We start from the raw sequence: 23,731 nt of genomic DNA on the forward strand, positions 1-23,731 counted from the left end.
AAAAGGGTACAAGTATATTGAAAACAATCCACAATGCACATTTTGACATGAACAATCAAAGTGTCAATCATAATTTTATAATCCAATATTTTAAAAAATTATCTAATCAATAGTATATGAGAAAATTTTGCGAAGATTGTCAAGAAGAAACTGATCATTTTGGAGATGTTTGTTTAGAATGTTATTATGTATCAGATTCTGAAGATGATTCAAGTGACTACAGTGAGCATGAGTCTGACAGAGAATTCATCAATGATGACAGTGAGTCTGATTATGAGAGTGAATCAGAGGATGAGTCTGACATGGAATATTAATATAATATAGAGATATAAATGGTGAAATCATATTGTGTTAAACAAAAGAAAGAAACTGAATGTGTTGAGCCTGCAGGTTACAAGCAAGCCAAAAATGGTCGGCTCATGTTCTTCTGTACATGTGCTGAATGTGGTATAACTAAAACCAAATTTGTTAAAAAAAAAAAGGGAAACTAAATAGCCCGTCCGAAGGGGCGGGCATAATGGATACTTTAGCATCAACTGGTGCTGATATGTTAATTCAACATGGAGTACCATGGTTGGGAAAGAAAGCAGTTGAAATGGGTCGATATTATGGGTCTGAAGCACTTAGCAACCCTAAATTGCAGAAGAAAGCTATTGATTATGCTATCTCTAAAGCAACTCCTTTTGTTCAAAAGACTGGATCAGAGATGTTTGATAAATTATCATCCAAAGTAAGACCAAAAAGAAGGTACAAAACTGACCGAAAAGAACTTGATGGTGGTAATTTGGATACAATTTTGGAACAACTTGGTACACCTGGTAAGGTTGCATCGAAGTCAATGGATGTTGTTGGAACATTAATTCCATCAACAAAGGAAGTCTTTGATAGATACAAATCTGGAGACATTGCCAAAAGTGCATTTAGCACAGATACTGGAATCTTGTCTAACCAATTTTGGACTGGCAAGGCTGGGAAAAAGACATTGGAGAAATACAAAGATTATTCATGTGATAGTGTGGTAAAGATTGGAAAAAAATATCACAATACACCATCATGTGAGAGTTATCGTGCAACTGGCTGGCAGCCACCAAATTGGGATGAGTATGAGAAAGGAATTAAAGGAAGACCAATAAGTGGTGGTTCAATTGATATACACAAAGCAATTGGCAAGCTACCAAAACCCAAAGCTGGTTGGGTACTTCCAGGGCACAAATACACTGGTCCATACAATGATTTGGAAAATCAAGTAAAATGGAACCCCAAAACAGGGCAAATATTGGAAATATATGATAAACCAACAGGCAAAACAGATGCAATAGCCATGCAACATGATGTTGATTATTCAGTCTGCAAAGATGACAAAAAATGTAAAAACAAAGCTGATAAAAAGATGGTGAAAGCATTGGATAATGTGCCATATAATGAGCGCCAGTGGGGTCACTGGTTGGCTCGAAATATGATGAATACAAAACAGAAACTGGGTCTTGGGGTTCCAAAAAACGTCAAAAGCCGTCGGGTAAACAGGAAAACTGGCAAGAAAAATTAGCTAATGAGCTGCATAAACCCATAAGGCGTAACTTTACTCGGCGGCGTGTTATTGTAAATAATATTGATGAAATATGGGCTGCTGATCTTGTTGAAATGCAACAATTCAGTAAATGGAATAAAGGTAACAGGTTTCTTTTCATGGCTATAGATGTTTTCAGCAAATACGGCTGGATTGTCCCATTAAAAGATAAAAAAAGGTCAAACAATAACTACAGCATTTCAAAGCATATTCAAAGAGGGTCGAAAACCAAAGTATCTGTGGACTGATAAAGGCTCAGAGTTCTACAACAAACATTTCAAAGACTTGCTCAATAAACATAACATTACACTGTATTCGACTGAAAATGAAGAAAAATCATCAGTGGTGAAAAGATGGAATCGGACGATTAAAAATAAAATGTGGAAACAATTCAGTGCTCAAGGCAATACAATGTACCTGGATATTTTGCCTAAAATATTGAAGCAGTATAATAACACTAAACACAGTTCAATAAAAATGACACCGACAGAGGCATCTAAGAAAAAGAATAAAGGAATTGGTTACTTCAATCTACATGGAAATTTAAAACAATTGTCAAGCAAAGCAAAATTCGAAGTTGGTGACAAGGTTAGAATATCAAAGTACAAACGAAAAGTGTTCGATCGAGGTTATACACCCAATTTCACAGAAGAGTTGTTCATTATCGATAAAATTCAATACACTACACCAATCACATACAAACTAAAAGATCTGAACGATGAAAAAATTACAGGAAGCTTTTATGAACCGGAATTATTGAAAGCTAATCAGGAGATATTGAGAATCGATAAAGTTATCAGGAGAGATTACAAGAAGAAACAAGCTTTGGTAAAGTGGAAAGGATACAATGATGCCTTTAACTCTTGGATTCCAATCAAGGATTTAGTTGATGTGCAAAAATAATAAGCTCATTCTATCGATACAGTCACGGCCTCACGAATATTCGATAGCGAGTCGATCCAATAATAAAATCTATTGTTGGGTGCAAGATAAATGATATTCCTACCTCAAAAAGCGTCTACGAACATCAGAACGATGAAAGTGGAGAAATAAATGTCCAAATATCCCAAAACATGAACGATAAATATACAAACATGAAGTGTTTACAAAATGGCGGACATTCTGTAATAAAAGACTAGTGTCCAGTCCCCTTTGGGTTGTGTCAACGTGTACATGCAGGAAAGCGCATGCGTGTTAATCCAAATCAAGCAATATTACGCAATATACAGAAAAATAGCACCACAAGTGTAAAAATTTCAGAACTGAGTATAATATATAGGTAATCGGGCCCTAGTTGTATTAGTTCACAAACTTTGGTGAAGCCTAGGGTGGTGTCAGTTGGCCCCTGACTGAAACCTGTTTGACGGCTTGTGCAGAGGGTGAATTACTGAGTAGTGGGGGATGTCTTCCAGTGGACGGTACCTCCAGGGTGAGCCCGCTCAGGCCCTACTGGTTCCAAGGGGGTGCTCAGAGTTTTTTCCCGAACTCAACCTCTGTCCCAGAGGTAAACTGGGAAGGGACAGCCGCCATGTCAGCGGCGGGAAAAAGACCTAGCAGGGGCTAGGCAAGAAACAGCCAACCGAGCACCCCCCGACAAGGGTTTTGTCCATTTTCATGACAAGTCACACAACGTCACGCGTGACAGTAACGACACCCAGTCACACAACATCCATAAATTTGAATTATAAAATTTGTAATTCAGATTTATGATTTTTTTTCTCCATTACAGGTTAATTATATCCAAATTGGTGTTCTATTCATCATTCAAATCAGCGATTGATCAGTTGGTTGGATTTAATCGATGATTGTTTGTGAGTTGGGGCCAAATTATGTGTCATTTATGAAAAGTGAGGATTGATGAGTTGGGTTGATTTAATCGATGAATGTTGGTTAGTTGGGGGTCAGTTTTTGAAAATGATCTCATAGCCCCATGTTGTATACTACTTAAAGATCCTCTCATACGACAAATTAAAACAAGATGTTACCATAACAACTACTTTTCGTGCAATATCATGTCACTTTTAAGAGTGTTATACGTGACGACATCGATACTTTGAAATTATTTCAAAATGGCGATTTTCAACGCAATTTCCTATTTTTCTACTAGGTTACAAGTTCTCGAAGGTAACTTAACCCTTTCTAGACCACCGGCGAGGGGGGGGCGGGGGGGATTCTTCCTGCGGCAACTTTAATTGAACAGGAATAACGTTTTTAATATTTGAGGAAACGCCATGAAACTTCAGTTTTTTTCCGAACTATCTGGGAAAAATTTGATGTGGTCGGTCGGTTTGTGTTGATTGAATTTGATGTAACCAAGGCAAACAATTTTAACAGGTAGTTTATCCAGAAAATAGAATTTTTTACCGCAATCTTACGCTCATATGAGTTTTCCTTTTCTGGTTTTGATTACTTTTTTTCAATCTCGGCGCTTTCCTGAAGTTTTGGGAAAATCAAAACAATGACGCAATTGCCACCTTATATGACGTCATTGATTTGCGTTGCGGACCTCGAAAGAAACATGTTCGGACCTACTATCTGTCTTCCAATTCTCACTGGCATATATTTTATACTTCCAAGGTTTAGTTTGGGGACTTTGGGGAATCTTTCTCCCGCTCCTGGCCACAGAAAACAAAAAAGAAGCACGGTCTAGATGGTCTAGATAGGGTTAACATCTATCTCGAAAATTGGGCGGAGAAATGTCCGTGTGCCATGTTACCCAGCATGAGCATTTCCCACTCATGTCATTGGCCTTGGAATGTTCGTCACTAACAGTTCGAAGTAACGTGCAAAGAATTGTGTCGCTGAAAACAAACAATGGAAACCTTTACGTGTAATGGCGCCGTTATTTGATGATGTTGCTGAACTTCATGTAAGACGACAATCAACTACCACGATGATTAATGGAGGATGATTGAACACAAATCATAACCTAATATGTTATTAGTGACACCACTTGGCAAGAAAGGTTGAGCAACATGCTTAAAATATATTTTTAATCACGTCATTTCATGTCTTGTTAAAGAAATAATTGTTTACCTTTGTTCGATTCGAAAACTTGCACTTGATATTGGTGGTATATGGTGGTTTTCGCAGGATTAATGAGCGAAAAGATGCTTTAGTATAAGAATCTTAACAACACCATAGGAGTCTAGAATTGTTTTTCAAAGAAGCATGGGCCAGTACAGTTACCTTCCTTTTTGAAAAGTATCATTTACATCATTCAGTCTTATTGCCCCTGTGGAGCCTTTGTCGCCATATATTTTTATTTCCACAGTTGCATCCGTTCCAGCACCATCAGTATTGGAAGTGTTCACGCGCACACTATATACTGGAATGAAAAATATGTATGTTTTACATAACAGCAAAGTATCATCCCAGGAAGGAATCTTTCTTTCTTTCCTATTTTGTTTTTTTAATCAGAAAAAATGCCGTATCCTGGTCTGGGTTGGTGGTGGGGGAATGGGGTTGAGGGGATGGTAGTGGGAGGTTTTAATTAGGACCCAAGTTATGCAAGCTATACCACTTGTTCCGTTAAGAGTTATTTATGTTGTAATATGCTTTGATAAACAGCTTATGCAGGAGAAAAATAGTTTACAATACACAGCCATACGATCACGTTTTCAGGGTGAATTGAAATGAACTGAATTTTTTTTTATCCTGGGAATCCCATTAATTTAAAAAAATGGTTTTCATGGAAGCCGAGTAACAAATAATTAAAGAGTGAAAAAATATACATGTCTAAAATGGGACAAAACATGACGTGAGCTAGGGTTATCTGAATGCAAGTCGAATTTAAGGGGTAACCACGCATTTTTCAGAGATAATTTAAATTTTAAAAACAACACCACTGAATCGTTGCCATCTTAGAAGGAAATGAAGGGAATTAATGGCAAGATTACCAATTCTACTCTAACTACTTCGCTAGGATCTAATCGAGTTTATATGCAAACTCTAGGAAAACGACTTCTGGTAGCTGAAAGGTAGCAATCGTTTTTTATTCATGCAAAATTGGATACTTTGACATCTCCCTCCCTTGGCAACCTCCCGGAAAATGGAAAACGACACCATCTTGGAAGGATATGTAGGGAACAAGTGACGAGGTTACCAATTCTACTACTACAACTACTTCGCTAGTATAATGAAGTATGTATTCGCCAAGTCTAAGAAAACTACTTCTGGTCGCCGAAAGGTATCAATCGTTTTTTCTCCTCCCCTGCAAAATGGTCGAATGCTTCGCGTATGCCTGGGGATGGTTGAGGGGGCGGGGATGTTAAAGGATCTAATTTATCGTCGCATTACCTTATAAAACACAGCATACAACTTGACCTTTTGGTGTATCGCACACGTTGAGGCGTGGATTAAAGTTCTTGAATTTTAAACTTTAGATATTGTGCAAGGTTAAATTGCAATTTACTCCTATGTGACAAGATTAATTTTTTTTACTTACCACTGAACAGTTCACAGACGTAAGAGAGGAAAGAATTACAGGCCTTGTCGCTCCATTTCGCTGGAGCAAGATAAGATTGTATTCCTGTGCAATTCTTTGTGCCTCCTTCATTGTCAGGTTCTCCTTTAGCCCAGTTAGTGTAATTAGCGCTTGAACCATCGACCCACAGCCATCGTGACTTGTTCTTTGGATCCCTGTGCAAACCAATCCAAGTCATCCCTACATAGTGAAATGAAAGTACTTGGGCAAGTGCTTGTTGTTCAGCTTCTGTATTCAGCACTGCAAGCCTTGAGCCTGATGCTTCGCAGTCAGATTTTGCTGAATTCCATGTCAGTTTGTTCTGCAAAATTCGGTAGCAAGAGCTGTTGATACCTGAAAACCAGCCAGTTGGGCATAATGCTGAAATGCAACGTAGTAGGAAGATATTTAAACAGATCGATTATAATATTCTGAGGTACAGATTTTATGGTAGAGATGAAGGAATTGCAAAAAAAAAAAACATTGTATCCTTATTATTATTATTGTTATTATTATTATTATTATTACTATTATTATTATTATTGGTATTATTTTCCTTGAAACATGGAAGAGATCAATATAATTCATGAAACGTGTTGTTAAAAACAAGTTTCAAATGCATCAAAAGATAAAATGTAATTTCCGTTGGAAAAAGAAAAAAGTAACAGCAACATAACTGCCAACAGATTTGCAAATTGCAAATGCTTCGTATCGATGAAAAATTTGAGTTCTATAATAATAATAATAATAATAATAATAATCATAATCATAATCATAATCATAATCATAATCATAATCATAATCATAATCATAATCATTATCATTATCATTATCATTATCATTATCATTATCATTATCATTATCATTATCATTATCATTATCATTATCATTATCATTATCATTATCATTATCATTATCATTATCATTATCATTATCATTATCATTATCATTATCATTATCATTATCATTATCATTATCATTATTATTATTATTATTATTATTATTATTATTACCAGCTAAGAGCAGAATATAATATTAATTTCATAACGCGAAGAATCAATTATTGGTTGTCAGAATGCTTGTGGCTATTGAATATAGTTATCATTCTTTTGATCTGTCTAATTGATAATGTACATGTACTTAAAGTAACAGAATTTTTTTTATTCGCTTAATCAAATGTTAATGTTGTTCTTGCATGAAAATAAAAAGAGAGAAATTTCTTGTCAAAATTTCTTCCCCGTGTATAAAAGTGTCAAATTTCACTTCCAGTTGGGTACAATACCACGCAAAACGGGAGAATGGGGATAGTAGGGGCTGTGACCCCAATACAGAAACGCTTCGTCTCTCGGTTTCTTTACTTTTCATTTGTTTCATTCCGAGTATTCACACGGTTTTCTTCCTTTGCAAACGAAAAGCAACTGAGGAAGAGAGAAATCGCGAGGCTAGTGTTCCTGTATTGACGTCACAGCCCTACTATAAACACGCAAATTTATGTTGCAATGCGCCTTAAACTCAAGGAGATATGTCCCTCGACTCAGTCCCTGACATTTTTGGTTAGTGTGTATAGCTCCCTTAATTTCAAGATGCAAGACCGTTAATGGCCACTTTATATACCTCGCACCAATCTCTTCCTGACTACATTGATTATTTTCGAATTGATAGATGTCTCAATGAGTTGAAAGGCGGATTTGGTTGTGGTCACGTGACTGATGACGTCATCACATTAAATTTGAATTCAGTGATATTTTATAGCAAGTGTTATTTCCATGTGGTGTGGCATCCTCCTTGACTTCAATTGACAAAGTTATTTGGCATTTGCGATTTTTAAGTTGCCGAGGATTTTGGGAAGGTTACGATTGTTTTTACTTTTGTAACTGTTAAAAAGCAACGATTTTAACGAGCACAACAAGTACCTAAATTGGCAAAAACATGATTCTTTCTCTTTCAAACCTTCGTAGAATTCTTCTTTCTTTTTTTTTCCAACACTTCCCTCAGAAATGAAACAGTTTATTCCCAACTACACGCTCCTTAAAGTTTCTCAAGGGAGAGGCTACCCTGAAAAGCAAACTTTTTACAACGCTTTCTCCTCATTGGCAGCACAAAAGTTGGAAGCGAGAAAAAATGGGGCCAAATAGGAGAAAAAGAATCGCTTGCTACACAGTTTTGTCAGGGGCCAATTCTCTTACATCTCTTAGCTTATTTTAACCGTACCGCAAAAGAGTTATTGGTATTTTAGGTTAAGTCTAATAGGACAGCAACGAAGAGTTCTTTTATACTTGCGGCAACTTCCGTCGTCAGACGTTTCACTACAGTTATCAGAGCAGCCATACCTCAAGCTGGCTTAAATCAATGTACGTGATATTCTCTCTTTCTTCCGTCAAGAAATAAAAAGGATTTATCTTTAACTACTTTCTACTGAAAGTCACTTAAGTGAGCGGCTAACCTGCATAGCAAGCATTTCACTGGAATTTTCTACTTGTTGACTATGGAGAATGAGGAGGAGAGGAGGGGAGGGAAGAAGACACAATTCTGTTTGCAAACGAACAGATTTTTCAGAATCCTAGGGTTTGTCTTCTTCTTCCCTCGCCTATATCAAGCCGTTGATTTCTTCTTTATGTCTGCTTTCGAATTTAGCTGGAAAATGTTTAAATATAAACATACAGAGTCACTTACTACGCGGCTGGCATATGAGTGTTCAGTTAACCGTTTCTTTTCAGCTTACGCTCACGACTGGTACAACACTACTATTTATTTTTCATGTTTAGTCTAATGATAATGTAAAGAAGAGTTGTTTGAAACTCACCGCAGTTTCTCTCGTCAGAAAAATCACCACAGTGATTGAAGCCGTCACACCTCCCGGGGAGAAATATGCACTTGCCATTGTCACATGTGAACGCTGATGAGCTGCAGTTGTAATCTACAAAACCATTTAATACAAACGTCACTTCTACTTCTACACGGCTGTTGTTCAATTGCAACTGTTTTGAACTCAAAGAAAAAGAACGGTTTATTCCAAACTATACACACTCTACAGTCTCTCAATCAAGAGGCTACCCTGTATAGCAGGCATTTCTGAGGGCTTCTCTGCTCATTAGCTGCAAGAAGGTTGGAACGACAGCAAAATATTGTTCGTGAGGGAACGGCTTTTTCACCCTACAATTGGTCGCGGTGGCAGAAGTTTTAGTTCTCTCTGCCCTTCTCTCTCCCTTGTGTATTCAATGTTTTTTTTTTTTTTTTTTTGGGGGGGGGGTGGTCTAATCTCAACCTGCGCTCAGCTATGATTCATAAACATGTTTTAAACAACGAGAAAAGCATACAGAATTGCCTTCTAATCAGTTATTGAGTGGCTAATTTACTCGTATGTTTTAGGATGTTCTTATGGGTAGGCCGACAAGAATAACATTGGATTTAATGTTTAGCGTAGTAAAAAAGAAAACGGCAGTTGTTTTACTCTTACGGCAGTTTCTCTCGTCAAAAGAATATCGACATTCACTGCGGCCATTACACTTCCAGTGGGCTGGTAAACATCTGCCATCGTAACATCTGAACGCTGAATCACTGCAGTTGTAGCCTAGAAAAACATTAAAAACAAATCTTACTGCTGCAGGTTGAGCTGCAGCTGTGGTTTACTTCCGAATGTTTTGTACTCACTTTGTACTTGAAAACATGGTGTAGTTTGCAGTCTTGGCCAAAATCTTGCCAAAAAAAAAAGATTGTATTTTCAAGTATTAATATAAATATATGATTTTAAAACACAAATGGCAAAAACGTCTTTTCTTTCGCATTTAAACCTTTGAATTGTAGAATTATTTTTTTGTCTTATTTTCATAAACTCCCTTCCTTAGGAAATTAAACGTGTTCATCTTAAGCATTTTAGAGGAGTTTTTGACTCGCTGGCTGTGTAAAATGGCTGGAGGCGAAGAAAAGCTCCCCCCCCCCTTTCCCCCCACCCCCGCACGTATTTCGTTCCTCCCCTCCTCTCCGCTTTTCTTCCTCCCAACTTTCACAGGACTACACAGCAGAGAAATTTAAACGCGCAGGATAAACATACAGAATCGCTCGCTATATAGGTCAGTGAGCGGCTAATTTACCAATATCTAGCCTTTTCCTTGGTAGTGCAAAGATGGTATTGGAGTTGTACGTTTAGTTTAATAAAAAGAAAAAAAAAAGAGTTGTATCACAATTACGGCAGCTTATTTAAGGTGGTCGAACACAGTTTGCGCGCGCTTTACAGATTCTGTTAGTGATGCTATTAAGCGCGCGCTAGAGTTGTGGTAAGCAAATACTATCAATCCCAAGATTTTATACCAAATGGATCACAAAGGTAAGTTTTGCTCTTAAAATAACTCAGTTTCTCGTTTGTGAATTCATCTTTGCTGAAAAAACCTAATTAAAAAAAGCTACGCATGCGCATTTGAGCAAAAACTGTGACTGGTTGTTCTAATACAAAAAAAACAAACTGTTTTCTAAGAAACGGCTCGTTAGAATTTCTTGAAATTTGACAAAACAATGGTTCTTTAAAAGCGTAACTCGCCTACAGACAAAAACCAAAATCTAACACAGGGTATCTTCAAAAAACATTAAAGTGCAAAATCGACATTTACAGGAGATCACTCTGTTAAAATTACATGAGAGCAGCGTCACTATGTCAATAATTTGTGAGCGGTTCTGGATACAAAAAGTGAAAAAAATCTAACGAGTGTATTTTCTGAAAATTAAGGAAAACCATCATTTGTGGACGGTTAATAGCTTGCTGCGTTGCCATGGAAACAGCACCTTGCTCAACAAGAAGTATCAAAATTTATTCCTTCTTAGTTAATCTTGCACCATGCTTATTTCGGGTACTCAGAAGTACGTAGTTTTCAAATAATGTTTACTAACACCTGTATACTGGAAAACTGTGTTCAGCCACCTTAAGCAGAAGTTTTATCACAGTTATCGGAGCGGCCATACCTCCAACTGGCTTAAATTATTAGTATACGCGATATTCTTTCCTTAAGAAGCTGTACATGATTTTTTTTTGGCCATTTGCCCAACATCCACCCAGGTATAAAGGGATTTATCCCTGAATACACTCTACTGTTAGTCACTAAAGTGAGCGTCTAGCCTGCATTGCAAACATTTCACTGGGATTTCAAACTCCTTAGAACGCAAAGATAGGAGAAGAGGGGAGAAGACGAGAACGTTTTGAGTGAATGAATTTTTCGAATTCCCTGGGATTTGCCTTCTTCCCTCTCCTACCTCAACCACCCAATTTCTGCTTTATCCCTACGCAGCTGGCTAGTGAGTGGTCAGTTTGATGATACTAGGCACTTTATACTCCTAGGCCGAGAATCATGAACATGTTCTAAGTTGATGTATCTTAAGTATTGTTTCTTAAAAAAATGCCTCAGGGCTTCGTGGATCTGCTCCTAGCTGTTTCAAGAGTAGTTTTAGTCTCATAAGAGACTAAAGCAGAGTTGCTTTATACTTACCGCAATTTCTCTCATCAGAATTATCCCCACAGTCATTGTTGTAAAACTGGCCAATCAGATTGCAGGACAAGAGCAATGAATTTTAACCAAAGCCGACTGAAGCAATCACGAGAGGACGGAAAACAACAATTAAAATCCAAAATTTTGGAATTATTCACTGTTCGTATCCTACTGTGGTCTGATTGGCCAGTTTTAAGTGACCCCGGTCGCACTGTAGCTGTATAAAGAATCGCTTGCGATATAGGTGAGTGATCGACCAATTAAAGTATATGTGTTAGCTTATTTTCACCTCTGGTGATAGCACAAAAGTGGTATTGGAATTTTACGTTTTGTTTAATAAGAAAGAAAACACAAATTTGCGTCACACTTACAGCAGCTTATCTCGGGAGACGTTTTACTACAGTTATCGGAGCGGCGATACCTCCAGCTGCCTTTATTTACCGCACCCGATATTCTCTTCTTGAAAAGCTTAAACATGATTTTTTCCAGGGTAGTTGCCCAACATCTACCCAAGAATAAAGAGGTTTATTCCTGACTACACTCTATTGAAAGTCACTAAAGTGAGCGTCTAGCCTGCATAGCAAACATTTCACTGGGATTTCCTACTTCTTAGCTGCGGCGGCGAAAGTTCGAATTAAAACAAAGAGATAGGAGAAGAGAGGAGAAGATTAGATTCTGTTTGTGAGTGAATGGAGTTTTTTTTAATTCCCTGGGTTTGTTTTCTTCTTCCCTCCCCTATCTGAAAAAACAAATTTCTGCTTTTTTCCTTCTATGCAATTTAGCTGGAAAATGCGTCAAGAGAAACAGTTAGAATCACATTTTACGCAGCTGGATAATATTTTGGAGCTTATGCTTCTGAGACCAGATTAACGAAAAGCTTCTAAGTTAAGATGTGTCTTAAGTATTGTTTCTTAAAATATACCCATTGTTGTAATAATAGTTTAGCAACACATTTTTTAAGATAAGAAAAATATTTATTTTTAATTAAGATATTTAAAAATAAGAAGGGCTTCGTGAATCTCTCTCCTGGATGGTACAAGAGTAGTATCTAATCTATTTCGGGTCCCATAAGAAAGAAAAAAGAGTTGGTTTAAACTTACCACAGTATCTCTCGTCAGAATTATCACCACAGTCATTGTAACCGTCACACCTCCAGCTGGCTGATATACATCTGCCATTGTCACATGTGAGCCATGATGCGTGACAAGCTAGGAAATAATTCAAAACAAATCTTATTTGAAGACTCCACCATGACCGCTACTTATCATACTACTGCAGTTGGAAATACGGCTTTTGTTCATCTGCAAGTGTCTGGAACTTATGAATATTTCAAAAGCTAGCGCATTTTACATTTTTGAGTACTCGTGATGTTGAGAAACAATTGTATTTTCAACTTCTGACAAAAATCGACAAAAACATGTTTCTTTTTCAAAACCTTTGCAAAAGTTTCTTCTGCTCAGAAAAAAATGCATCCTTCCTACCTACAAACTTTTTAAATGTTCTCAATCGAGTGACTACCTAGTCTCCTTCGCGGCGGAAGGAGCGCGTTAGGTGAATAGCCCAAGCGACGGCTGTGAAGGAGACTCGTGGCTTCCCCGCATAGCAGAAATGCCTTCTCATCGTTCAACCATGAGGCTTAATCGCACTGGCCGTTTTCACACTAGAAGACGGACAAATCACTTGGACGGTAAAGTCTTCCCACGGTTTGTACGTCTTAAGTAAATTCAAGTCGGACAACTCACCTTGTGTTGGTCTTCGTAAAATCATATCGGGAAAAACAAACAGACGATTTTGAAAGCCAGGGGCCTGGCACTGACAGGCATGGTTACCTTGCTATTGGAAAAAATGGCTGCCATCAAGTACATGTGGAGTGGGCTTTTATTAAACAGAAGAAATCGCAACTCACTGAAGATTTTCGTTTTGCTCCAGAGATCTTTGACATCAAATTACGTACTCTTAGACCGAAGTGATTCAGTAACACACTCTCGTTTGCACTTTTCTTCAGTGCCATGGTTTGAAATTCCAAAGAAATGGTCCATGGTCGATCTCTATTCTCATTAGCAGCCAAAACACTGGCAAATTCCCTTAATTCTTGCTCAGGCCATGACTTGTTTTTTATGTTTTTGTTTTGCTCTTTCTCTTGACAGCGGTATTTCCACCCGTCATTTTTATTTCCAGTAAGAAATCACTCCTTTTACTAGTTCAATTCCCCTTACTGAGTACGGTGAACGAGATGCAACCACTTGTACGTCCGGTGTAAATTAAGTCGGACTCAACGACTTTTCCGTCTAGACGAACAAATTCACCTCGAAAAATCGTCTTAACAGACGGACAAATAGACGGACTAACTTAGATGACTTTTACGTTCAAAATTTTGTTTGTTCCGTTTTCACTCTGAGCCGAGTTGTCCGTCCATACGATATGTTCGTCTCTAGTGTGAAAACGGCCATTGTATCTTAGCAACAGACGTAAAAAGCGTAAAATGCAAACCTAGAAAATGCCTGTGGGCGTCTGCTGTAATGACATTTTGTTATTTTTATGTGATCAACAGAAGATCAGACTAGGTAACTGAGAGGAGCCCGAGGGCCTTAAATTAATATCTTCTCTCAACTTAAGAATGCTCACTTTGACCTCCTACTGCTGGTAACAGGGTGAGAAGGAAAAGCAAGTTCTTCATTTTCCTGTGTAAATAAAGCTTTATTTTAAAAACTTGACAGGATAAGACCAGAATCTACTGCTATCTTTATTTCTAACCAACTAATAACCTTTAATGCCCTTTCTTCTTAGTAAATAGTTTTGGAAACTTTAATCTAAACAGGTAGCCTGCGCCCTTGTAGCACAGGTGGACATATCGGTGAGTCGTACTTTCAAAAAACTCCTTCGTGGTCTGTTTGGTTCAGCCGGTGAGCAGGTCCCTTTACGCCGCATGATTATGTGAGATAAAAGAGCGGAGCCAAAGGTGGGAATCCTGAGGCCGATTTTATATGTGCCCTTCTTCACAGCACTAGAGGATTTTCGCAAAGTATGAGTGGTTGCGCACCATCCATGCTTTGGTAACATCATGTCACGTGAACAATTAGATATCGCCCTAAATTGTTGTTAGATAAGGCACGCAGCAGTTTTGTTGCACTTAGAGTGGAAGTTTTGAAATTACAATCTCGCATAAAAAAGAAACTTCGATCTCCTCTATACTACATCATCAATTCAAATTATGGCCAAAGTTAAGTTTTCATCGGTTTCCAAGCAACAACTATTACCATAGCAACGGTAACGCATAGCCTCTCATTTTAAATATTGTGGGGAACTGCACGACTTCACGTTTTGATAAATATTCAAAGTACATGAATAGCGGTGAATTAAACCCGGACAAACAAAATAAAATTCTTGTTCGGAGAAAGCGAATGACGACTGAAACTTGACCAAACTTCAGCCTAGCTTCTTATCCAAAACTGGTTTCGGTTCTTGAGCCTAAAGCTTGCGCGTATATTGAAAAGAATTCTTACTCTAACCGCTTGTAATTTTACAGAAAAATCTGTGGGGGCATTTTTAAGATATCTTGATTGATTTCACTGATCTGCACTTCATTTTAACTGTTTTCAAACATAAATATCTTAAACTCAGAGACACCCATGAACCTCAATATACATTTGGAATGTTTTGGTACGCGGAAAGACCTTTTAAGGCTGGTTTTCACTAGGACATAAGCATAAGCATAAGCATAAAGATAAGCAAGTGGGAACAGTGGTAACATACGCATACGGGACAGACGCACGCGCAGAAAACCATTTCTTGACGGAATTCTCGATACCAGCTGCCCTCAATGTTAAGCGAGATGGCGGACGAAACGGTTGACTGCATCGTGCTTGTGCTTATGTCGTCCCTGTTTTCATTGGTGGAAACGGCGACATAACATGACATAAGCAAAGCATAAGCACAAGAAGAACGAACGTGTTTGTTCTTTTTGTGTTTATGCTTATGCTGCAGGTGTTCTCACTTGCTTAAGCAGCTTTTGAGCTTCTGCTTATGCTTCTGCTTATGTCTTAGTGAAAACGAGCCTTTAACAGAAAAAAGAAAGTGTTAAGTTTTATTTTGCTGGAGATATTGGTAAAAATGCGGGAATAAACAAAATCACCCCGAAATAATTGATGCATTACTTACTTAAAAACGCTCGTACAGCCTTTTTTTTTTCTAATTCGCCAGAGAGTTGTCTACATTAAGTAGATTAAATCCCTTAAGCCTCGTCACAAAGGACTAGATGAATGTAAATATATGAAATATATATATTTTGAACTGCGGATAAAAGATCAAACAGAAGAAAGATCCTCGGAGTTAGTACGCAACTTAGGCAGTTGCGAAAAGAAAGCCTGAAAAAAATTCAGTCTTGAACGAGATTCAAACCCATCATGACGACCTCGGCAATGCCGGTGCAGTGCTCTAACAACTGAGCTATTAAGCCAACTGGGAGCTGGTGATATTGTGAGTTCGTAATATACCCATGAAGGATAAATAAATGGGGGTAACCACGAATTTTTTTTAGAGATATTTAAGCAACAATTACTCTAAAAAGCCGTAAACTACAAACCAATGTATGGCGTTTTTTTTTTCAAATTGAAGTTTTATTATCTCTGGAAAATGCATGGTTAAGCCAAATTTTCTCTTAAAATACCAAGAGCAGTTGCTGAGTTTTACTTTCTTCGCTTAGTTTTAAACAGCGCAAAAATATCCCTGTATTAGTAAGGACCACCCACAGGAAACCCGAGTATCTCCAGATGCGCAGAATGTATGCGCAGTTGGAGAAGTAGGCACCCCTTATCTTATTGTCCACTTGCAATTTGGCCTTAAAATGAAAACCATCAACGACAATATCGATTTGGTGACCGACGGCAGAATGTCGCTCATTTGCTTGTGCTCCACCTTCGATGAGCATTGGTTTTAATATTCTAAATTCTATTAAATGAATTTAGTCTCCCACCCTTTTTTAGGGGAGTCGTATTACCCTTCTCCTTTTAAACTATAATGAATTCGGCTTGAACAGAAAAAGCATCAATTTTATGGAAAGAAAGCTCCAAATACTTATTTAACGTCAAAATGTTGAGAAGAGACGAAATAGTAGATTAATTCTGTTAATAACATCTAAGCTGAATTTTAATTTAAGAACAATTTGCTTCCTGATAAAGTTTCATCGAAAAGTGTCCTCTGGAAACAAAGTGTTTTCCTATGTATGAAAAATCATTTACAACATCAATCTGCTGTATTGATATTTGTGGCCCCTTTTTCCCGCATTTTAAATTAAAGCGTGGTTGATGCTCCTTGATTTGAAACAAGCAAATGGCGCATAATATTGGGTACAGGGATACGCACGAGAAGTGCTTGTATTTACTCAGTTTAGAAAACGCTTCTTCATAACTGTAACTGTAACTATAACTCCGCTCTTCAAGTGGGAGGACACTAATGAGAGAAGGTAACGCATTCTTCGGTTTAAGAACACAAACATAAACATCGAGTACCTTCCGTTTTTATGGAACAACCGGTCGTTCTGGTGGGAAGTCAAATGGAATAGTCCTTTCCGCTAGCAATGTGTCAGTACAAAAGGGATACCTGGAGAGGTATTTCTCTTTCCTCGTATTACCGGAATATAATTGTATTATTTACTTCAGCGCGCTAGTACCATGCTCTTTGGTTACAAAAGGCGGTATATTTCCAAAAATTGTTACTGGAAAGAACCGCTCCATTTGTTCCCTCAACGGTACATCTGGTCAGTCTTTCTGTACATATGGAAACGCTGGAGAACTGTGTTGTTCCATCTTTTGGAACATTCTCACCATTTTTTCCATACAAATGGAAGGCGCTCATCGACTAATCTCTTGACGTCTAAACGGTGGCATCAAGGACATCAATGAATTTAAGGGTAATCAATTAATTAGCAATATCATTATTAGCGCATCAATTTGACACAAAATAGGCATTCAACTGGTTGATTCTGAGGATAGTTCAAAGAACCGATTTGACCTTTTCCTGCGGTGACTGCGGTCGATTTTTAATCATTATATAAGTAACGTTTTTATTAGGCAGGTTTCAGATGGCTCGAGTGAGGTGTCTTGTTTGCTCATGACTACTCAAAAAAAAAATAGGGAAAGTGGAAGAAGGACAAATTACCTGAGACGAAACTTCACTATTGCAGATCAGTTATTAGACCACGCAATCCGGCTTTCAAGAGGAAAAGTGTTTGTCTTATGAACTTCTGTTGACAATAATATGCAAAACTAGATCAGTGGGTCAAGTCTCAAGTAAATCTTATTTGAAAGTATAACGCCTTGAATTAACATGAAAAGCTGTTTGCGCATGCACGTGTTTGTATGATTCCAAAAATATGAAATGGAATGAAGTAAACAAGATAAAAATCCCTTTTGACAATAACGCGTAGAATCTGGAATTACTACAAAATCCTCAAACCCCCTCTATCTACTTTGCACAAGCAAGGGCACATAGCTGTAGCACATCTTGATTATCTATATTTGCAAGGACAAACTTATGAGGAATGTGTCCACTGAAACGTTTATTGACACTAATGCATTGTTTCACAAATTAGGTTTGGTTGTGCATCCGGAGAGGTCTATTTTTATACCAACACAAGTTTTGACTATCCTGGGATTTGTAATAAACTCAGGAGCAATGACAATACAACTAACCGGGGAAAAAGCTACTGGTTTGAAAAGGGCTTGTACCGAGTTACTTGTATGTACGTCCCCATCTATTAAGGAAGTGGCAAGTGTCTTTGGTAAAATAGTTTCGAATTTCCCTGGGGTCATTCATGGGGCCCTCTACCGACATTTAGAAAAAGTAAATCTCAAGCCCTTAAGGGGACAAGAGGTAATTTTGATACCACAATGTCTCTGTCCAAGGATGCTAAATCTGAATTAAAGTGTTGGATCAAAAATGTAGAAAATGCGCACAATGTAATAAACCATCCACAATCCCAACATCAAATAACAACAGATGCTTCCCTTCTGGGATGGGGGGCTGAATCTGCAGGGATGTCCTCAGGAGGAAATTGGTCCCATTCAGAGCCTAAATACCACATCAACTATTTGGAAATGTTGGCTATTCTTTTAGCTCTCGAGAAAAGCAACACACATATCAGAATAATGTGTGAGAACACTACAGCAGTGACTGTCCTTAATCACATGGGAACCAGCCACTCAGATCTTTGTAAATCTTTAGCTAAGGAGATCTGGGAATAGTGTAAGATAAGCCTCAGTGCAGCACATATCCCTGGGAAACAAACTTTTGTTAGGGACTTCGAATCCAGAAGAAATCAAAGAGAATCTGAGTGGCAGCTTGACAAGTTCTCATTTTTTAATATCCTCGAGAGACTAGATTCCAACCCTGATATTGACTGATTTGCTTCTCGTTTAAACCACCATTTTCCAAAATATGTGTCTTACAGACCAGGCCCAGAGGCTTTTTTCACTGATGCTTTCAGCTTAGACTGGTCCAATCTTAACTTTTATGCTCCCTCCCCCCCTTTCAGTATTATTCCAACGGTGTTAAATGAGTTGAATAGCGAGGGAGTAAGGGGGGTTTGCGTGTTGCCGGATTGGCCAATTACTCAAACAACAACTAGTGTACCTCAAAGCAAGAAAAGACCTACTTCAGTTGCAAAGCCATCCCAAGGAAACCGATTAACAAGCACTCTGCTCATTGTGGCAGAGCAGCGTCCACATCCAGCTGCAAGACTATCTATTTATTTATTTTTTTTGTTTTCAGAAAATGTAAAATCCCTTTTTTAAAATGAAGAAAAATTATAAACTTAAACGAGACTTACCTGTAAGTTGAAGTTTGATTACGAATATATCTTGTTATCAGTCCGGAACGAAGGAGTCACATGTCTCCTGTCAAAAATTGGTTGTCATTAAAAAGGTTTTTCAGGTTTCGAGTCCCCGCAGGCAGAATCCGCCCTCTCCCCAGTCTGGGTTAATATGTTAATTCAGCTTCACTGGAAGCTGGGCGCGAAAAAATAACGTCGCTGATGGCTGTAGATAGCTAGTAACGTTGAATGCGTGATGTCATCAACAGAAAAATGCCGCTACAACTTAAGTCGCCAATGATAAAAAAAAAAATCATACGGCCATGCAATGTAAATGCAGTTCATAACTTGTTACAGGTTGTCAAAACTACCCATGAAATGACATTTCTGTAGATTGTTATGTCAGCCAAAGCTTTCTAGGTTTGAAAAACTTTTATAGCGGCTAGATATTGAATGGTTTAGGGAATTTGATGTTTCCGTGACCAGTTTTTATGACACTAAAACCATACTGTCGGGCCCTTATTGCCATCACTTTTCTGTCCCCCATGTTGTGGCCTTTTTTTGGTAGAAATACATTAGCAAAGAATTTTATAGCAAATATTACACCATCCTTCAACGCGCTAGAGAGTATTTTTACACCACTGTTTCTTTGAATGGCTAAACGAAGTTTCTGTTTTAGTCAGTAAATTCATACTCGAAACAAAGCCAAAAATTAGCCGATCAACCACAATAACCTTGCAACGGGAAATTATGTTCGTAGACTGAAAAAACGAAACAAAACAAAACAAAACAAACAAACAATAAAATAATTTTCGACTATCTTATTGAGAAGCAAAGAGGTCACTGATAAAAGAAAACATGGAGGCACGATATTAGCGTTATCCAAAGCTCTGTCAAAGCGAATTTAAAACCAGCTAGTTTTGACCATATCGAAAATACGTTTTAAGCATGCTATAACGAGGATTAGGATGGAGGATAGAACGTCAACTTTTTTTCTCTTCTTACTTTCGTTATACTTGTGAAATGTCAGTGGCTAGTCTGACGCGGCGTTTCGTCTCAGCGCAAAAGACTCTTCAGAGACCTTCAGAATTTATTATACAAGAATATGACATTTTTTAAATTTCTTTTTGTATTTCTTTCGTTATGGCTTCAAAACTTAACATCGGTCGGGTGGACAAAGAACAGTGTAAAAAGGTAAAGTCACGGAGACCTTGAAGCTCAGTATATCTCAACATCAGCTGACACTATGATCCGAAAACCAACTTGGAATACAAAGTGATCGATGCTAGCGAGGTCGTAGTTCGTAAAAACGCATTTACACTAATTACCGCAGAAGTCTCCTGGTGATAAAATACTGTGACAGCTTTTAATAATCGTAACCTGACTCTGCATAGAAGCTCCCATAAATTATAGTAAACAGCCAAGAAGCTGGCTAACTAAATTCTGATGTCCTTGAATTTAACAGAGAAATGAAATCGATCTCATGCCCGTGGTGATTCATTTGTAGATCTTCAAGATGCAAAGTTTAAAATAATTCTTTCCTGCTTTTTAGAGAACTTTTCTTAACTAGTTTCAACATTCGTCGCTATGTTGTTATTTATCCGTCGAGCAAGATGCTGCCTGCCACTGATGACTGAAGGAAACATTGTTTCCACCATATATTTTACCTGCAGCATAGGAAAACTTTTCCACCAACGTTTTTCCAAATTGATTCATTTAATTCAATCTTATTCATCTATTTCAGGTAACGTTAGTAATCAGTCATGTCTGAAATATGCTCATTTTATTGCAAATTTACATAACGTCTTGCGGAAGCTCTAACTCAAAAAAAAAAAACATAGTGGATTGATTTCTTTTATAAATAATAGTTCTTAAGTTTAACGTTTTTTTAACGTATCTTTTTAAGGTTAGCGTGTACCTTCAGGGGTGGCTTCAGTTTAACGGATGAAGCGCCTCTCAGTTACATCCACATACCCAAAACCCATGTGAAATTAAAGCTTATACAACTGGGTATTCAAACATTTCATTGCTTTTCCAAGATAATAAATTCCCAGGCTTTTTCGTTAAGTCGAAACTTGAAGGTCCAGATCGTCGTTCAAGAGTTCCAACTCAATGCGAATTTTATATTTTGGAAGTTTAAGTTTAAAAAACGTGTCGAAATTCGATTGCGTTCAAAAGTTACAGAACATTTTCACATGCGGAGTGAACGCACTGAAATGGCTTTCAAAGAAAGAATTTTTAAAGATAATCATCGAATTCTCCGACAAAGTTTTGTTGACTATATATTTTTCTAGAACCTGGCCAAATTTGACTGAAATCGGCCAAATCGTTGTTGAGTTGTAAATCTTGAAAGTGTCCCCTCCAAGCGAAAAATAAAGTTTGGGAAAACAGCGCTTGAAAAAAATTCTCGCTACACAAAAAAATACCGCCCTCTAACGCCTTTATGGAAAACAAGCCAATCATTTTGCAAGCTACTTTTTCTTCCGGTCACCTCCTGTAAAAAATTTTGTCGCAGTTTTGCACTAACTCGCGTTCCGGGAAAATCACTCCTTAATCATTTTGTTGGATATCTTCGGTGTTTGTTGTAAGTCGATTTTGTAATCTGTTGTCATTATGAGAAAAACAACACGGGGACTGAAGCCGTCCTCATCGAGCAAAGCTGCTGGGCTGAAGCAGAAGCGACAGAGGCGAGCGAAATTATTAGCACAAAGCGCTACGGAATTATCGTGGAACCATGCACCGTAACCGCATGCAGTGTCTCAGCCGTCAAAACGAAAATTCTTGCTACTCTTCGAAAAGCCGGCGAATACATCTATTCGAGCGGAATATTGTTGAGAATAGCGAAGTTTCGAGATTGGTTATCGAAAGTACGGCTGAAAATCGCTTTTGAATTAACGTTCCAAAATGTTAATGCGGCAAATAGGAAACGAGTATCCGTTTGACGCTTGAAATGTTTAAACGGAACCTTTTAAAAGAGTTGACTCCGTTTAACGCCTTGGAAATTACACTTATACAGTAAGTATTCGAGAAAACACTACAAGCAAAAGCGGGGACTTTCCCTTTACTAGTTATCTTATAGCGACGGCAACGACGGCCGACGTAAGAAAAGATAAAGACATAGGAATTATAATTGTGGCTCTTGATTCTTAGAGTTATTTTTCAATTGTTTTTTGTTGTGTTTCCGCTTGCCGAGACTTGTAAGTGTTACTCACCCGAACACAATATTCCGGTGATCTGATAACGTTCAGCCGTAAATAAAAAAAAAATAAAGGCAGCTCGTGAAGCGCGATTCACGGACTTGCAAATTAGATGAAGCGCGTCTCCAAATATTCGCTTGGCTGGAAGATTTTAAGATCTTAACCTACTTTAAAGTGTAGTTTAAAGCTATTATCTTCTTTTATTTCAGTTTCGTACTCGAACAAAGGCAAGTTCTTCCACTAAATACAGGATATTCGAAGTGTGGCAACGTGAGCGGTTCAAGATCATAGAAGGACCGTTTATCGCAACGGGTGGTTACGTCGGCAGCAATATGCTGTCAATCAAAATAAATTTAACTTCTACTCTTTTTCTAAAATTCTTTTTTCGTTTGTAAGAACTTACTGGAAAGTTTATTTTTATCTAAAAGAATGAAAATCTAAAAACGTTCTCTCTGAACGTACACGGTAACTTTAAGAGCGCGAAATTTAAAGAAAAATATGGAGGACTGTCTCATTCATCCAGGCAGCTGATATTTTCCTGAAATTTCTTAGTGTTTGTTTTACATATTTTGTAGCGCTGCTGAGGCGCTTGCAATTTACAGTACAGTGGCAATTATTTAACTAAAACTGTAGTCAGTATAGCTGCATTGATATAACCGAAAAATTCAAATTCTTAATCAAGCCGGGAGCCATATACATTTTCTACAACAAATGTTGTGAAAACATATTTGTGACTATGAAATACAGCAATTACAGGAACTACATACACTACACGAATAACACGAGCGACGTGAACTACAGCAACTAAACCAACTACATACACTACAGGAAATACAACAACTACTCGAGCTGCCCGAACTATAGGCCCTACATGAACTATACGAAAGTAATTACACGATTCACTGCATGAGCTACAGAAACAACACGAGCTACAAGAAATGACTACAGAGACTACAGGACCTATGTACATCCCAGTATAGCAGAATAGGCGTAAAGGGTGACGCTGTATGTTCGCGACAGTAGTCATGGATCTATCATCCATCAAGTTGGCGAATGACCAGCGGCGCCCAGCTGCTCGTTTCGGTGGAATATCTCTTCTAACGGCCTCAGCGGAGTAGCACAACAATGTGGTTCAGGTTCGATTCCCGCCGAATAAGGTGTTATATATGGATTGAGTTTGTTTATATTCGTCCTAACTCCGTTTTAACCCTCTTCTCAAAA

At 37.9% G+C, this 23,731-nt stretch overlaps 2 protein-coding genes across 2 annotated transcripts in view; both read right to left on the bottom strand.

Annotated features, from left to right (window-relative positions):
- LOC146489840 (C-type mannose receptor 2-like) overlaps positions 1–11,542 on the bottom strand; it is a 62,990-nt gene extending 51,448 nt beyond the window's left edge. Inside the window, exons 1-6 of the mRNA XM_085129576.1 lie at positions 11,507–11,542; positions 10,661–10,700; positions 9,490–9,603; positions 8,836–8,949; positions 6,015–6,413; positions 4,757–4,895 (exon numbers count right to left, since the gene is read on the bottom strand). Of these exons, the coding sequence (XP_084985702.1) occupies positions 4,757–4,895; positions 6,015–6,413; positions 8,836–8,949; positions 9,490–9,603; positions 10,661–10,700; positions 11,507–11,542 (842 nt within the window). The remainder of the gene's footprint in view (positions 1–4,756; positions 4,896–6,014; positions 6,414–8,835; positions 8,950–9,489; positions 9,604–10,660; positions 10,701–11,506) is intronic.
- LOC146489833 (uncharacterized) overlaps positions 1–23,731 on the bottom strand; it is a 204,203-nt gene that overhangs the window by 179,517 nt on the left and 955 nt on the right. The window contains exons 2-4 of the mRNA XM_085084304.1: positions 17,663–17,747; positions 14,132–14,187; positions 12,607–12,714 (exon numbers count right to left, since the gene is read on the bottom strand). Coding sequence (XP_084940430.1) covers positions 12,607–12,714; positions 14,132–14,183 — 160 coding nt within the window. The 5' untranslated portion in view covers positions 14,184–14,187; positions 17,663–17,747. The remainder of the gene's footprint in view (positions 1–12,606; positions 12,715–14,131; positions 14,188–17,662; positions 17,748–23,731) is intronic.

The sequence above is a fragment of the Pavona decussata genome, unplaced genomic scaffold (assembly GCF_977016875.1).
Source record: "Pavona decussata unplaced genomic scaffold, jaPavDecu1.1 SCAFFOLD_2, whole genome shotgun sequence".
Lineage (NCBI taxonomy): Eukaryota > Metazoa > Cnidaria > Anthozoa > Scleractinia > Agariciidae > Pavona > Pavona decussata.